Source organism: Muscardinus avellanarius (genome assembly GCF_963383645.1).
Source record: "Muscardinus avellanarius genome assembly, chromosome: 9".
Classification (NCBI taxonomy): Eukaryota; Metazoa; Chordata; class Mammalia; order Rodentia; family Gliridae; genus Muscardinus; species Muscardinus avellanarius.
The window spans coordinates 49,681,829-49,698,769 of NC_137795.1; the positions used below are offsets into that span (position 1 = coordinate 49,681,829).

A 16,941-nucleotide genomic window follows, 5' to 3' on the forward strand; every position below is an offset into this window, starting at 1 on the left:
GAACTCCACACCCTGAGGATCTGTGCTGGCTTGTCTCCTGGCCCCACTTACAAACCCTATGGAACAGGCTGATGTATGAGCGATTTTAGGAAGCGACTGATAAAGTACTGTAGACTCAAATGAACAGAGGAATTGAAGCCAGATTGCAGATATTCTGATATATAAGGGGTGTTGAATCTCCCCGCACACTCAGAGATGCCCTGAAAGGTCACACGTTTGATATTCTAAACATTCTTAACTGAGGGAGCAAACAGAAGAGCTCATACAATATGTGCTGGGCTTACGTACACATATGTGCATATTTATCGATCGATAGCTAAATATCTATTTAGGTAGAAATAGGCAACTGATATAGTTTCATAAATAAGCTTAGGCATTTACGGTACACGAGAGCAGAGCTAAGGTGAATCAAAACCTGCAACGCACCATACTCTGGGACCTGTCCCGTGCCTCGCTTCAGCAGCAGCCTCACCCTCCTTCCTCCAGATTTGATGAGTTCTATCGCTCTGGCGTGCGTCATGTCCCTGGTGCTTTCCCCATTGATTTCAATGATTTGATCTCCTACCTGTTAATTAAAGAGAAATGAAGTCAGCCAAAGACAGTTTTACTCGAGTTGCATTTCCAACAGATTACATAAAATCATCCCCATAAAATTCATATCCTAAGAGCATCGGAACAGTTTGGTTGCAGCCTGCTGCTCCCCAGGAGAAGCTAATCCCTGGCTGCATCCTGTATCTGAGCACCGGGCATTCTCCACCTTTACCAGCCATAGAGGTGGTGGCGCTGTGCCACCTATACTTAGCTTGTATGGCAGAGGCTATACACTACTTAATATAAAATATGTCTGATGCCACAATTCAAAATAACCTGGCATCTTTGTTTTGAAGCAAGAAGTAAATATGTTAAGGCCTTTTTACTGAACACATTGCCAGCTTTTGGCTTAGCATGGTATCTAATTCAGTGTGTTGGAGGGAATGATTGGTTTTATGCCTCTCTGAGAGTTTTTATTATGTATCACTTAAGTCTCCCTGGGTGCTACTGCCATATCGCCTTCAATGTAACCAGTGGTTGGTTGATATTCAAATTTGATGATGAGTTTTCTATCACAGTCCCTTGAATTAAAAATGAGATTCTCTATTTTCCACACATGACTAATGCCCTCATTAAGTCTTTGCCATGCTCACACCTGGTTGCCAGAAGCTGTTTGGTTGAGTACTGATCCCTCCTGAATTGTCAAAAATGCCTGGGTTCCTCAAGCAATTCCCATTTAGCTTTGTGAGTAGATATTTAGAATAAAAGAGGCTCATCTGTGAGCACATCATGTAACTCCCAAGGTACCATTAACTACTGGGAACCTTTGAATTCAAATATGTCTCATTCCAGCTCAAGTTACTTAAGACAAATTAGTCAGGAAAGGCACAATGAGTAGCTTTGCAAAAATGCTATTCTTGTTGGGTCCCTTAAGTAAAGCAGATCTCAGCCTACACTCTGTAATGCAGACAGACAGGACTGAAGAAAAAAATTATTCAGGTGGGTGCCCTAGGTTGGACAAGAACTGGAACAAAAGAAGCTTCTGCCACAAAGGCAAGGGACACTGAGATAAGATCCCCAAAGTGAGGGAAAGAGAAAATCCATGTTTATTGTAGCAAGGATGTGTCATCTGTGCTTATGGAGGATTCTACAGGGAGTACCTCCCCTTTCCAATAAATGAAGATAAAGATTTCCTTTTGTGGCTTTTAGAACTACAGTTTTAGGGTAGTGAAAGAGGATGGCACACTGGCATGACTTCTGTATTCCATGGAAAAAATCAGGAAGACAGGACTAAACTGGTTTTAGGGCCAGCATCTTTCATCAGGTTTCCTCAATTGTCTCCTTTTCTAAGAGGCAAGAGGCATAACCTGGAGCTGAGTAGCTGGCTAGGGGTTAACAACAGTGAGGCAGAGGCTGAGGTGGAGGCAATCAATGCCCCCCACCCCTTGCTCAGAGCTGAAACCTCATAGCATAGCATAAAATTACACAAGTAAAAAAAAAGTTACAATGAAGTTACATATAGAGTCTTCATTCCTGTCTTCTGAGCTGTCTTCTGAGCTTTGGACTCATATGACACCCAGATGATTGCTAAACATCTTCACCTGGATGTCAACATGCAACTCCAAGTCAAGAGTACCAATTGGGCCTTCCTGCCTTTCTCCCAAAGCATTTTTTCCTCTATTTATTTTTCAGTGCTACTGGGACTTGAACACAAGGACATTCTACCCTTGAGCTATACCTCCAGGCCTTTTAATTTTTTACTTTAAGAGAGGGTCTCACTAAGTTGCCCAGGCTGGCCTCAAACTTGTGATCCTCTGTCTCCATCTTCTACATCCTATACTGGGATTACAGGTCTGTGTCACAGTGCCTGGCTCAGCTTTTCTTTTTATTTTTTGGCTAATAGTACCATCATCCCCCTAAGCCAGAAGGGGACCACTCTGGACTCCTTATCTCCACAACTTCTCTGCATCTGCCCCTACCCTCATATGGATCCCATTACTTCCCGGCTCCTGGCCTTTACTTGGATTAGTCCAATATTCTCTGGCCAACTCTTTTCCCACTCTCTACTCATCACCAGGATGCTGCTGCTGTTCCTCTTCCTCCTCCTGCAGCTCCTCCTCCTCCTTTTTATTTTTATTTTAAAACGTGGTGTCCCCGAGTTTCTGCCTTGAGCCTGTGACCCTCCTATCTCCTGTCTCATCCTTCCAAGTACTGGGATTACATGCATGTACTCTTCAGGGTCATTCTTCTAAGGGAAGTCTTTCCAAATGTTTCATACTGACTGAGGCATCCAACACCCAGCCAAATCCTCTGTTTTCTTTGCCATCTTTGCCTCATAGACCTGGAGGTCTCCTATAGTTCTCAGGGTCAGCTCAAGCACATTCTCCTCTAGGGTACCTTCCGTAACCCTATTCTTTTCCCAAGCAAAAGAGTCTGGCGTCTGTTCATTGGTCACTGCTCCCTGATGCCAGTTATCATGCCTCACTACAGATTTATGACTCTGACTTCTCCCCTACACTGTGAATGTCTGAAGTAAGCACTGAATGAGGTGGGTAAGAGAAGTTCCATTAATTGTATCTCTGTTATGCAGATACATTCATGAAGTACTAAGGGAACAAAAAGGAGAGGCATCTAGTCCAGAATGGGTGGGGTGGGTGGTCAGGAAGAGCTGCTTGGAGGTGGTGACATCTCAATTGAGTGCTGTAGTTATGAGTTCCCCAGGTGAAGTTGGGGAAAAATATTCTAGGCAGAGAACAACATAGGCAAAGACCCTGAAACTTGAGAGCTGAGTCCATTTGGGGAACAGTCAGTAGTTTATTGTGATACTCATTATTAGAGTTTTCTCTCTGTTCCCCACCACTATGCCTTAAGAACCTGTAGCCCCAGCTCCTGCTTGGCAAGAAGCATATGATTATCTCTATATATGTATGTGGACAGAAATCTCCAAATAAAATACATAAACAAATAAAATGTATTCTTCTTCTAAATTGTATGTGTCAGGAATTTTGGGCCACAGCAGTAAGGATGCTGACTGAAACACTCAGAGATTTGGGCTTTATTTTGAAAGCAATGGCAAGGCACTGGAAACTTTAAAAAGGAAGCAGCCTAACTATGGAAGCAAGATGGTGTTTAGAAGTCTTCCTGAGTTGCCAGGCGTGGTGGCGCACGCTTGTAATCCCCACGCTTGGGAGGCAGAGACAGGAGGATCGCACAGGTTCGAAGCCAGCCGCTCGCACTGGCTTAGGAGACCCTGTTTCCAAAATGAAAATGTAAAAAATAGGTCTGGGAGTGTAGCCCGGAGGTAGAAGGGCTTCCACGAACCCCAGTACCACCAAAAAAAAAAAAAAAAAAAAAAAGAAGTCTTCCTGAGACTCGGTATGGAAAGTGGAGAGAAATACAGGAAGGACCTGAGTTGTGGGACTCTCACACTGTCCACGTGAGACATTAAGAGGCTGTGGAGAGGAAGGTGATGCGGCAGATGAATTGGGTGCCTGGGTCCCATTTAACTATGTAATGAGTGTGAGGTACACTGTACATATTTGTGAATGAATGAAATGTTTCCCCATGGCTTATTTTGAGAACCATAGGAAGAGGGGTTATAAACACGATGGACCCCTAAATCAAACTTTGATAACAACTATTGGCTAAGGCCCTTGTATCTTGAGATTGATGTTTCAATGACAACAATAACAAAACATGCTAGGAAAAAGAGGGTGAAAAGGATCTTGTACTATGACAGAAATAGTATTTTCTTCTGCTCTCTGGTTGACCCCATACTTGAATATAGCAAGACTTTGAAATTTTGATGTTTGTATTTTCTTGTGTGTTTATTTTCCCCTTTCCCCAGAGTTTATGAAAAATAAGAGAGAAAAACTCACATGGGAAGATAGGGGTAGTTTGGAAGACTGTGAGGGAGGTGAAGAATCAGAAGTGTTTAAAAGTTGCAGAAGGGATGGGGTGATATTCCTCATGTGAGGGTTTCAGGGATGAAGTTCTCATAAGAGTCTGGATATTATTTTCAATGAATTTCTAGGAGCCCTGGCTGACTTCTTTGCTTGGCAGAGGTTCATAATTTTGGCTTTCTATGTAGAGTCTCCTCAGGAAGAGAAGAGAACAACTTTGATACCAGTTGAATGGAGGTCTTTATCCACTCCTCTAAGAGCTTCCAATCTTTCCCAAGTCCCTTTCTTATTTCAAGGTACATGGGGGAAGTTTGCTGATTTACTATCTTATTGGGAGAAATAGAAGTTTTAGAGTAGTCCAAAGTATTACCAAGTCAGAAAAAAATTCCTGGGGGCTGGAAATAAATGTGTTTAATTTTCATTTTTATTCCAATATCAGCATTGTATCTGATCATTTTAACTGGAACTCCCTAAAGAAGTTTTGGATATGACTTCTTTCACTTTCATCTCCCAGTGGGGAGAGGAGGTTCTCTCCCTACCTTCTGACCTTGTCTGACTTTATCACAATGGGGTTGGGGATTAATTTAATAAAACCAATGAAAAATTCATAGTCCTTTCAGGATGAAGAAAATGACCAGGTATAACCCTGATGTGCTTTCTCTATACTCTTTCTGCTACAGATCTGTTTTCAACTGAGCTTACTAATACAAAACTTTAAAGATCTATGCTTGTTCTTAGGAATGTTTAAAATCCATTTTCTACTTAGAGAAATCCATTTTCTAGGAGAGAGAGAGAGAGAGAGAGAGAGAGAGAGAGAGAGAGAGAGAGAGAGGGAGAGATTCATACCAGAAATAGGTAGTTCAGGAGTTCAGGTTCAGGAAATACATGTATTGATTTTGTTTTTTCCTATGGAAGATCTACTTTTTATTTTCCTGTGGTCCCCTGGAGATAAATAGCAACCTTAAAGTACAACCATGTTTTGGGGCCAGCCAAATTGAAATGATTGTCATCTCTTGACAAAGTCTAATAAGTTTGCATTGCATTTCTACTCATGAATTCCTGCTCATACATCACAGTGATTTTTTTTTCTTTAAGAGAACTATTATCAAATCTTTGAATTTTGAGGCTCTGCAGATAAAAAAAAATATTTTTTCTTCTTACTGTAAGGCCAATACTGGTAAATGTAAATGTTCAATATTTCTTCTTAAGTGGTTAATAATTCAGGTTGGAAGACAAAATTTAAACTCTTTACTGTATGCATTTTGGTGGCCAAGTAATACAGAAAGTATTTGGTCTGGCTCAATGAAATCCTCTTAAGGACTTGATTTAGTCCTGGATTTCCTTCAGTTCCCAGTCACAATATCCCAAAGCCACAGGGGTGCCGGGCCATCTTCACAAACATGCCTAACTGGTCCTTATCAATCATACTTACACCACAACTGCACCAAAAGAACCTATTTTGCATGATTATACATGAATGAGATGATCCTAGATTATAATTAGATATGAGGAGGTGAGAATCTTTAGAAAATTATGTTAATACATAACAGATAATCTGTATTTCTTATTTTTCAATGAACTTACTGTGGACTTTTTTTTTTTTTTTTACTAATTCTCTGAGGTCACAGGTTAATGTCATCATAACTCCTCTTTTATAGGCTGGTTTCTCCCACTGACTCTGCACCTTTCATGGGCAGGGAACACACCTGCTGTCCTTGTGTCACCTGCCCCCACCACAATTCCTGATAAGTAGGCCCTCAGTGAATCATAGCTAAGCCAGCGCACGTTCACTTTACTTTTGAGGCACAGTAAAGTCTTCCTTCTAATGACTAGTGAGTTAAGCTTCAGAGCACCTCTGCATTCCTCAGGCTTTCTCGATATATTGCCTAAGTACTTTCAGCAGAACCATAACATTCAATAGTATTTGCAGGAGGCCAAATGAGATTTCAGGAATGGTGACTTGACTTGCACAAAATTGTTAGTTAGATAAAGGTATCACACACACACACACACACACACACACACACACACACACACACACCCCACATGGGGAGGGGGGAATGGAGGCTGAGTCGAATAATTATATAAAGTTCCAAGGGGGAAAAATTAAAATGAGGGCCCTTGCTTCTATAGGCATCATTATTAGGTGTAAATAACAGGATGCCTGGGCCCTCCTGGCCCTGCAGGATCAAAGGACAGGCTGATTTTCAGCTTGCCAGTGACCTTTCATATGTAATGGCTGTTTTTGTGATTAACCTTTGTCAGATACTGTTATTATTACTTTTTTGTGGTACCAAGGCACAGCCCTGCACATGCTTGGCAAACACTCTACTACTGAGCTATATCCGCAACCCTGTTAGATATTATTTAATAATCATTACAGTAAACATGTCTTCCCAGGGCTTACACTGAGAGTTTTGGTTAACCTTCCTATTTCTTTCATTAGGTCCATAAATGAATTAGATGAGATCCAGTGACCTGTTACAAGGCCTGGCTCTTGTTATAAAATATTGTAGAGTTTGTTTTTTTTTTCCAGAGAGAAGACATCTGACCCAACTGGAAATTGAAACACAGGTGTGAGAGCACCAAAATTGTGAATTTCATTTGTCTCAATGTTGAAAACTATCTGAGACTCTTCATCCAATATTCTAGACAATAACCACTTAAAAAACTTTCCAACATCCCTAAGAAACTTTGCCCAAATAGAAGTATGAAATGGTCCTATGATGTACAAACAGCCCTTCATCAAGGTTATGCTTGAGCATATACCTGCCTAGAGGGTCATAAAGATCAAGATTACAAGTAGGTATAAGTTGTAGGCTATTGCCTATAGAGGAATTCTTAGGGTTGACCACTGGGTAAGGGTGGTGTACCTTCATTCATAGTTTTATTATTTGTATATTTACCCTTTCAGAAGATGTGGTCATAACTTAAACATTGTCTTTGACTTGGGCACACTGCCCTGTGGTGGGGGTGCTGTCTTGGCTGGACATTCAAATTAGGGGGCTAGTTCTGGTCAGAGTTTTGGGCAGAGCTCTCCATTCTGGGGCCTCCCCATTTCTCATTCTATTCTTTTTAAAAAGCCTCTAAATTTAAACATGGAAAATACAGTGAAATTTATGATGATGCAAAATTGCAACCGTGAAAGTAGTTGAACTCTTAGGACACTTTGCTATTTTCCTTGTCAGAGATTTCTTTTTCTCCTTGTCAAATATTACCAACACTAATCTCACACGAAGGGTTTTATTGGATTGCCTCTCTCTAAATGTCCTTACTCTGCCAGGGCTTTTAATTTTGGTCAATGCCATTCTCAAAGTCCTCTCCTCTTCTTGCTTTATATATGCTCTCTGGGTCATCTGTTTTTGGAGTGTTTCTCTTTCTGTGCCTTTGTATGTACAGTTCCATTTACCCAGAAACTGCATTCCCCTCATCTTCCACTTCAAATGGCTAAGTCTTAGTCTCCCTTAGGAACAGCTTCAGTTATGATATTACCCAGAGAGGCCTCCATCGTCCCACTAGTCTCAGTTGGGTGCCTGCCCAGTGCATTCTTTAGATTCACTAGCTTTTTATTTTTTGGTTGGTACTGGGGTTCCTGGAAGCCCTTCTACCTCCGGGCTACACTCCCAGACCTATTTTTACATTTTTATTTGAAAACAGGGTCTCCTAAGCCAGCGCGCGGCTGGCTTCGAACCTGCGCGATCCTCCTTGTCTCTGCCTCCCAAGTGCGGGGATAACAAGCGTGCACTACTACGCCCAACATAGACTCACTAGCTTTTGCCTATATAATTCTACAGTAACCTCTCCAAGGCAGGGACTCTACCATATTGGATATGTCCACATATATTTGTTCAATAGATGAGTGAATAAAATGATTGAAGGAGTTTTTAAAACTCAATGCTCCTTATTGTTTAAACCAAATTTAAACAAGGTTTGTAAATTTCCATATATATATCACTATCTTGACCATGATTAATATAAAGCATATATAAGCGCCTTATAATCTCTAAAGTATATGAATATAACCTATTGCTAACTGCACCAACATAATCTTCATCATCATTTTGTAGGAGGAAAAGGAAACGTAGTAAGCTTTACATAATGAATCTAGGAGGGGCCCAGCTGAACTCCCGAGGATGTACTGAAGAGGGGAATGGAGCAAATGTTGTCTTTTGGGAAACATTGCAGAGGTTAAAAACTCAAATACTCTTCTCTTGGTTTGACAAGTACTGCCCTAGGAAATGATTATAGGCCACAAATGCTATTTCTTTTTTAATAATTTCAGATGAAGTCCTCAGGGGAAGAATCTCATTGAATGCTTGGCTGATGACCCCCAACCCTAAGCTGACGTTGAGAAATGACAAGTGCCACAACAGATGTGGATGCAGAGGGAGAGATTTTAAAGACAAACTGGTTGAAGTGGAAAGAGTTTCTATAAAGGAAAAAAATCGCCGTGGCCATTCCATTTTCATATGTGTTTGGTTGTTTAGCCAAGACAAAGAGACTGGGACAATATCTAAAGATTATTCATCTGAGCAAGAACAGAAAGCTCTCAGTGGCAGCTCAGCTGGCAGCTCATGCCTCTGCTCAGAAACACTTAGTTCAGGCCAGAAAGTCTGTTTCCCTAGTTGGTTGAAAAATAAACACAAAGAAAATCAAAGAGGAAACTTTCTATTGTGGATCCTGTGTGGGCTATCATTTCCCTTCCCTGCATGTAATTGAGAGGAAAAGGGGGATATTATTCTTGCATACATGTTTAATCATATATATTTAATTTCCAGATGCAAACATTAACCTTTGTGTAATGATGGCTATCTTGCCACATGATAACAATTCCTTGTTCTCCCAAAGCTAACCCTTTTGCAGTGTATATTTACATCTAGACATTAGATATACCACCCCACGGTGGGGATGCTGCTTTGGCTGGACATTCAAATCAGAGGGCATTGGTGAAGATTTGGGGAGAGCTTCCATTCATGAGTTTCCAGTTCTCATTCTACTTTTAAAAAATTGGGTGACCTGATATGACAACAGTGTAATTAGTGTTAAAGTTATACCAAGATGGGTGTCAGGTGCATTAGTTAGCTGGGATATTAATTAATCAATTAATTTGTGCCAGCAATTGAACTCAGGAACATTCTGTCTCAGAGATACACTCCTGGCCCTTCTTATCTTTATTTTTTTGGAATCAGTCTTTCTTGGTAAGTTGCTGAGAGTCTTGTTAAATTGCTGAGGCTGGCCTTGAACCTATGATCCTCCTGTTTCAGCCTCCCAAATACTGGGATCAGAGGCATGACCACATGCCTTGGTTAGGATTTTGAAGAGTTTGATGATGGGATTAATTTAGAAGTGTGGGCAGGATTGAGGCAACCAAAATGGGCCATTAGGGCACTAAAGTGGTTGCAGTTATCACCTCTGGTTTGGAAGACCACCAAGGAAGGGAAGAAAGTTCCTGGGTCCAAGTGCAAGCTAGAATTCTGAAGGAGAGGCTACCTGCCTAGTTGGAGCTGAAGAGGGAAAGAATACTGCCAACTTCCAATCTCTGTCTCTCCAAAGACATCGATCTCCTAATCCCTGAGTCTCTTAATTCCCTTCAGTGGCAAGAAGAACTTTGCAGATGTGCTTACCCGAAGGGTCTTGAGATGGAAACCCTGTATTAGCTGGTTAGGCCTACTGTAATCCCCAGGGCCGAAGTCTGAGAGAGAAAGAGAGAGAGGTAAGGACAGAAGCAGAGATCAGAGCAGAGAGACGGTGCTAAGCTGCTGGATTTGAAGGTGGAGGAAAGGGTGAAAGGCCAAGGAAAGAGCTGGAAAAGGCACAGTTCTCCACGAAGGCCTGCAGACACCTTGATTTTAGCCCAGTGAAACTGAGTTTGGATGTTAGGCCTCCAGATCAGAAATTGGTGTCATTTTAAACTACTAGGTTTGTGGCAATTTATTCTGGCAGGGATAGAAAAAGCACAACTCTCCTTCTGCCCTCTGTTTCTTGCTGGAGTTTCTCATTGGCCCAATCCAACAGGAAGTCAGATGGAAATACAGCTTGGGTGACACAGATGTGGTGGACAGCCACCCTACCCTGACTCAGAATAGGGCCTAGAAGGAAAAAGAAGAGATCTAGGGAAGAAAGTGGAGCAAAAGAAGAACAGCCCTGGGGTGGAGTATGTGGGGGGTGGGGCAGATTTTAAAATAAGGGATGAACATGACAGATGATATGTCAGATGAGAGCTTTAAGAACTAATTCAGGGACAAGACATAGAAGCCAGGTAGTGGTCACTGTTCCAAATCACATTGGAGAAGCAATTAAAAAAAAACATTATTTGTTGTAATGTTTATCTAATCATGGATTGCCTTTTCAATTATTATCATAGAAAAATAAGTGGCCTCAGGTTCCGAGCTACCTTTGCACCAGTGACTTTCCAAGTCGACTCCCTCTCTGCCCCCAGCAGCTCCTCTCATTTCCCTTTCCTCTGCCCACCATTCTCACTCAGTCCCTTCTCTTCCCTCTTTCCAGTCCATCACAATCATATTGTGATGCTCACCCCTGGTTATCTCTCCTCCTCAAACACAGGCTGTGTACCCCATGACTCCTTACCATGGGTATGAATCCTCTGGGCCCCTGTTCCTCGGAGCCGCTAGCTTCCGCTGGCTTCCTCCTCTGTTACTCTGGCCCACCTCTCACTCCTGCACTCTTCCCCAGCATCTACCACCTCTGTATTATTTTTTGCTGTTATCCTCAGCCCGCCTTATTATTCTTGCCATTCTCTCTGGATCCTCCAGGCTGGTCTTTTAATCATGGTCATTCTCCAAGGCTGTGCGCAAAACCTCCATGAGGCCCCCACTGGTCCCTCCAGGGGAAATGTCTCCTCCTCCAGGTCCTCTGCTTTGACGCCTCTCTTACAGCACGTGGTACAACCTGCCCCTTAGTCTTAATATCTGTGTTTGTATTCTGCCCACTGCCGCTTCTCAACCTACTAAAATATAAACTCCCAGGGAGATGGTTTGCACCTTCTAGAAGCAGCTAGTGCATTACTTTAAAAATAACAGATAATAACAACTTGTTTGTAGTAGAGACAAAAATGATTACTGTGTAGGGCATAAATAAAGGGTGGAAGAGGGAGAGTCATGGGGGAGTTGAGGATGGGGAGGCTGAGAGGCTGCGAGGGCTGAGTGCTGGGAGGCAGGCTGCGTCTGGCTCACTCTTTCTTCCTAGTTGACTACGGTGCTTGGCACAGGATAAGAGCTTCACAGATCAATGAGTGGGTATGGAATAGGGGAGGATGGAGCCTTTTTTAAAACGCAGGAGGTACATAAACAAATATATCAAAGTTAATCACCAAACAAGCATGGGATGGAGGGATGGGATGGGGGCTGGATGAGGGCTAATTGGATGATGTGTGCTTGTATATCCTCTCAAGTCTTTTATTCCAATGTGATATATGATTACAATGCACCAATAAAAATAAAATAAAAAAAGAGCTTCACAGACATTTTAAAAATTAACAAATAAGCACTATCTGCTTCATCCGGGCCCAAGTTAAACTTAAATTCTGTGAGAACAAGGTATTAACAAAAGTCTCTAATACTTGGGATAATAGGAAGAGGTCATAAAAAATACAAAACCCCTGAGAACCTCCCGGCACCTTGCTGCAGAAGACGGCCGCAAGGTGGAGCCATTTCTTTTCTTTCTATCATAACCTTGCTTTTCCTCTTGCCCAAAGCAGACATGCTTTTTCTGAATTTACTGATTCTTGTGAGAAACAGGGGAAATCGACTTTTCTAGGATTTATAATTACACCTCCCAGAATATAGCTAGAGAGCGGAGATCCTGTTTGTGCTTCCAAAATAGCCTCTGCAACACCTAGCACGGCGCTGACTGGTGAGGGAGTGTGTGTGTGTGTGTGTGTGTGTGAGAGAGAGAGAGAGAGAGAGAGAGAGAGAGAGAGAGAGAGAGAGAGAGAGAGAGAGAGAGAGAGAATGAGAGAAATGAGTTGTTGATTGCTTTAGGGGTGAGGGAACTGAAGGAAGCAGTTGCTGATCATTTTTACTCTACACCTACACCGGCTGGTGTAGTCTGAAATGTGTCCCCCTAACTCGTGTGTTGGAAACTTACTCCACAAAGTGACAGTGTTGGGAGGTGGATCCTCAGGCGGTGTTTAGGTGCTCAGGGCTCCACCCTCATGAACGATCAATACCACTAAGAAGGTTTTGGGAGTGGGTTGGCTCCCTTGTTCTTCTGCCAAGTGAGGACACAGCAGATGCTGGTGCCTTCATCTTGGAAATCTCAGACAACTGAACTGCAAGAAATAAATTTCTGGTCTTCATAAACCCATTCTCTGTTAGAGCAGCATAGTCAGACTAAGATACCCACAAACAGGCATCCATGGTGAAGAACCCATCTTATTAATCTTTAAATTTTTTAAAAATGTGTGCTGGGGGTTGAACCCAGGGGCTTTCTGCCTCCAAGCTACACCCCCAGCTCTTTTTATCTGATTTTGAACAATGTTTCACTAAGTTGTGGAGGGTCTTGCTAAAGTTGTTGAGGCTGGCCTCCATCCTACAATCTTCCTATTTCTGCTCCTCAAGTACTGGGATGACATGTGCTCCACCACATCTGGATTTGTTAATCTTTTTATCTCTGTTTTTTGTTACCCTTATTTAAGGCAAGGACTCTGAGCTTTAGAGGAAAACAGGGATTTACAAAAGACCACCTAGTTTGTAAGTAGAGGTAGCAAGACCAGATGTAGATTCTCTGATTCTACAACCCCAAACTCCTAACTCTTCATGAGGTCACTTCAGCTTTGCCGAGGTGGGAAGAAGGCCCTGGGGTCATTCCTTACCAGCTCAGTGTTAAGGTTTCCTTCCTCCATGAACAAGATGCATGCGGGATGTTTATGGTTTAGTATCAACCTTTGGGACGTTGCTTTAAAATACACATAATCATGTGTCACAAGTAGCTTAATATCCAGTGCATTCAAGCATGAGTAGGATTGAAAAAGAAGGTCTGATTAGAGCTGGAGGGAATATAGCTATAATTGTGAATAAATCTTGTGGGTACTTAAGGGGTCTGAGTGTCCCAGGTTACTTTAACTTTCTTCTTCAAATAAACATTAGTTTTATAGTGTCAAAACTTAAAAAAAGGGGGAGGATTCATGAAAGAAGAAAAGGGACTACCAAGTAGAGGAAGGGGATTGGGGGAAGGAAGAGAGGAGGGCTAAGCACTGAAACTGATCAAATTATGGTTTTAAGTAAATATGAATATGCCATAAAGAAATCCACCATTGTATAGTGTGCACCAACAAAACAAAACAGCAACAACAAAACTCCATGCATTAAAGTTTCAGATCAACAGGATCATGGATGTCCTTGTGCCCAATTTTAGCACTGCACAAATAAATAGTATACAAAGGGAAGAAACTCACATCAGCAGAACTCACTGGGCCCTGCGATCTTTGGCCATGATGGAAAGGCAGTCTTTCTTTAACAGTTTAATTTTAAGACAGCTCTCCAGAGAATGTTTAGTCATTGCCACAATATTCAAAGGCATTGGCAATGAGTGTGTGGATTACGATAATTTTTCTATTGAAATGCTAACACTGAATAAACAGAAAGTGAGAGTACTATTGTATCACTATCATTTTGATGCGCAAAATAAACATTATCCACTTTCTTTCACTATTTAAAGTCACACATTAATTACTTAAATTTTACAACTAGGAATGTAGCCGAGTGTCTAAAAATCTTGTTTCCATTCAAGTTAATTCAGATCATCCATCCATGCATGAGAACAGCTGAGCTATGAAATTGGGCAGCATGTTTTCCGGCAATAATGAGGAGATAATATTCCTTAGGAGTATTTAAGTGACATCACTATTGATAGGTTAATTGGAAATAAAAATGTAAAGCTTTCTTAAATCGCTAGAATAAAAGGCCTCTGGTTTATTGTTACTCTGCGATGCACTTTTTGAACTCTCCCACTCTGCAGTTTAGGTTAATAACTGTCTGATTAATGTAACTGTGGCCACTCTCAGAATTCCACATACATCCCATGGCAAATCAACCATTTTCAAAAGGAGACTTCCCTACACATGTCTTGACTTGTTTCCTCTAGTCCTTTGTGAAATTCTTAAAAAAATTGACTCCTGCAGTTAATGAATATTGGGTGGAGAAAAGACTTGGAATTTGATGTGGGGTCAGGAGAGCTGATTGCAGTTGGAATCTGATATAAGAGGTGTTCTCCATGTTCAGAGCCCAGAGTACCACTTGCTGCTACTTAAGAGTTTCATAATTAATCATTTTGAAAATGGCAGCTACAGTAATATAACTCTTCCATGCATCACACTAGATTCAAATTATTTTCAGTTCTCCATGTGAGCATTGATTCTTATGCTATTAAATACATGCATTGAGATTGCTTACTCTATACCACATTCTCAATTAATTACCCAACAGCTTATTATGTAGTTGTGAACCACCCAGATGAAAATATTGACCCTTCACAGTAATTAGCACTTACTGAACATAGCTTTATGCCAGATTCTTTCTAGACATATGAGAAACATGAGCTCATTTAATTCCCAAATGAACAAACCAACCAACCCTTGCTGGACTAGAAGAAACAAAGAGAAAGTTAAATTAACCATGGAAAAGAAACTTCTAATTCATATATATATATATATATATATATATATATATATATATATATATATATATATTCCATTGGGAGCAGATTAATGAATAATACAGAGTAAGTGCTATTGGTACCAAGATATCAAATTAATCTTTGCATGATTATTTAGTTTGAGTTGTTCCATGCCACTTAGTGTATCTCTTCATTTGGGTTGAACAAACTCCTTTAACACTTTGTGTGGGTGAGCATTCAAAATTGACTTTGATTAATTTCATGATGCTTCCTCTGTTCCTGCCTTCCACTTTTTTGAGTGTATTTTCTAGTCTGCCACCCTTAATTCCTGCCTTGTTCATCTCTTCTATTCTGCCTCTTGCAAGTCCTTATAACCTTTGGAAATCTCTGGGTGGTGTCCCCTGTGCCTACCAGAAGTCACCATTGTATTGCTACTTTGAGAGGCTGACCCCCCTTGTATTGTCTCTGTATGATCTTACATTGTTCTTAGTGTGATGCTGAAGAAACATTTTACACATGTGGGCCACGTGTCACCAAAAGTTCTAGGTACAAATATATGAATGGAAATCCTCAAATTCATCACTCTTCTTTTCTAGGAATAAATCTGTTGGCTTGTCTTGATAGAGAATCCTTGTTTTCTAATCACCTTGGTTTTCCAAGGACATCACATTATTAATGTAGCTGCTTTGATTGAACATTCTCTATTCACTCAGGTATAAACATGCAATTGATTTATTTTTTCAATAACTCCTCCAGCTGTGCTCTGTTAGCCCCCCAGCCCTTTCCTGCTGAGTAGAAGTCCAATCCCATTATTTTTCAACATTTTTAGCTATTAAAAAGTCTAGTGTGATTAGCATTGCAATCTTTATTAAAATTTCCCTTTTCACTGCAGACTAGCCTGAAGCCTTAAGCTATGTGAGCAGAGAAAGGGTCTCATTCTTCTCCATTTCCTTTCTTCGGTCTTTTCCCTCATCCCTCCAGGCTTCTAGAAATAAGCTTATGGCCAGGTATTTCCCCTTGGGAGATCAAGAGTTGCTGGTGGCAAGTCTGTCCTCTTATTTTTGCTGGGATTTTGTGTGTGATGGATATTAACTGTATACTCTTAACTGTGTCAGGAATTGCCCTAGGTCCTGCGGATATGGTGGGAATAGAGGCAGACAAGATGTCTTACCTCAGGGAATTTAAATTCAGTGAACATGTAAATATGCCTCTCTCCTGGGGACACTGTGAGTCACTTCTTTGGAAGAGGTGTAGTGGAGTTTCCTCTCCATGCTGGGGCATACATGTGAGGCTGCCTCTTCCTCTGCCATTCAGTGCCTCCTTCCCCCAGGGATAGTCCAATCTACATCTCTTCAGTAGGACTTTCTGCTAAAGTAAATAGCCCATTGGAATGATGGTGTTGAATTTCAACACATGGATAATGGTGAGAGTACAGGTTGCTCTAGAATTTCCTCTTTGCTTTCTGCCATCCCCAGCCTACCAGGCTGTTAACTCACCAACTCAGACTTTTAGTAAGAAACCATAACCAGTGTCCCATGGGATGTCAAAAGTGGATCAGTCATCCCCAGTTCTGAAGGAGGAGAACAAGACAAGTAAAAAATCTTTTCCTCCATTTGGAAAGGGGGTTAAGAGGTTAGGGGTTGTAGTTAATGCTGCCCAAGTTCTCTTTTCAACTAATAAGAAACTCTTGCCTCTGCTTTGTACTAGGAAACTGTAGGGAGGTCAAATCACCAGGATCAGTTGTATAAAATGGTAGTTCCCAGCAAGCTCTACCAGGAAGTAGCTAATGGTGGTCATATGGGAGAAATGTGAGGAACTTAGTTTTTATCTTTAGTGGGGACTTGAGTCACCATTTCCTAAATGACTGGAAAAT

The 16,941-nt window shown here is 41.3% G+C and overlaps 1 protein-coding gene across 4 annotated transcripts in view; it reads right to left on the bottom strand.

Annotated features, from left to right (window-relative positions):
- MAGI2 (membrane associated guanylate kinase, WW and PDZ domain containing 2) overlaps positions 1–16,941 on the bottom strand; it is a gene marked incomplete at both ends in the record, with an annotated part of 1,509,512 nt that overhangs the window by 74,329 nt on the left and 1,418,242 nt on the right. For all 4 annotated transcript variants that reach the window (XM_080701938.1, XM_080701937.1, XM_080701939.1 and 1 more), the window contains one exon: positions 427–565. In XM_080701938.1, coding sequence (XP_080558064.1) covers positions 427–565 — 139 coding nt within the window. The remainder of the gene's footprint in view (positions 1–426; positions 566–16,941) is intronic.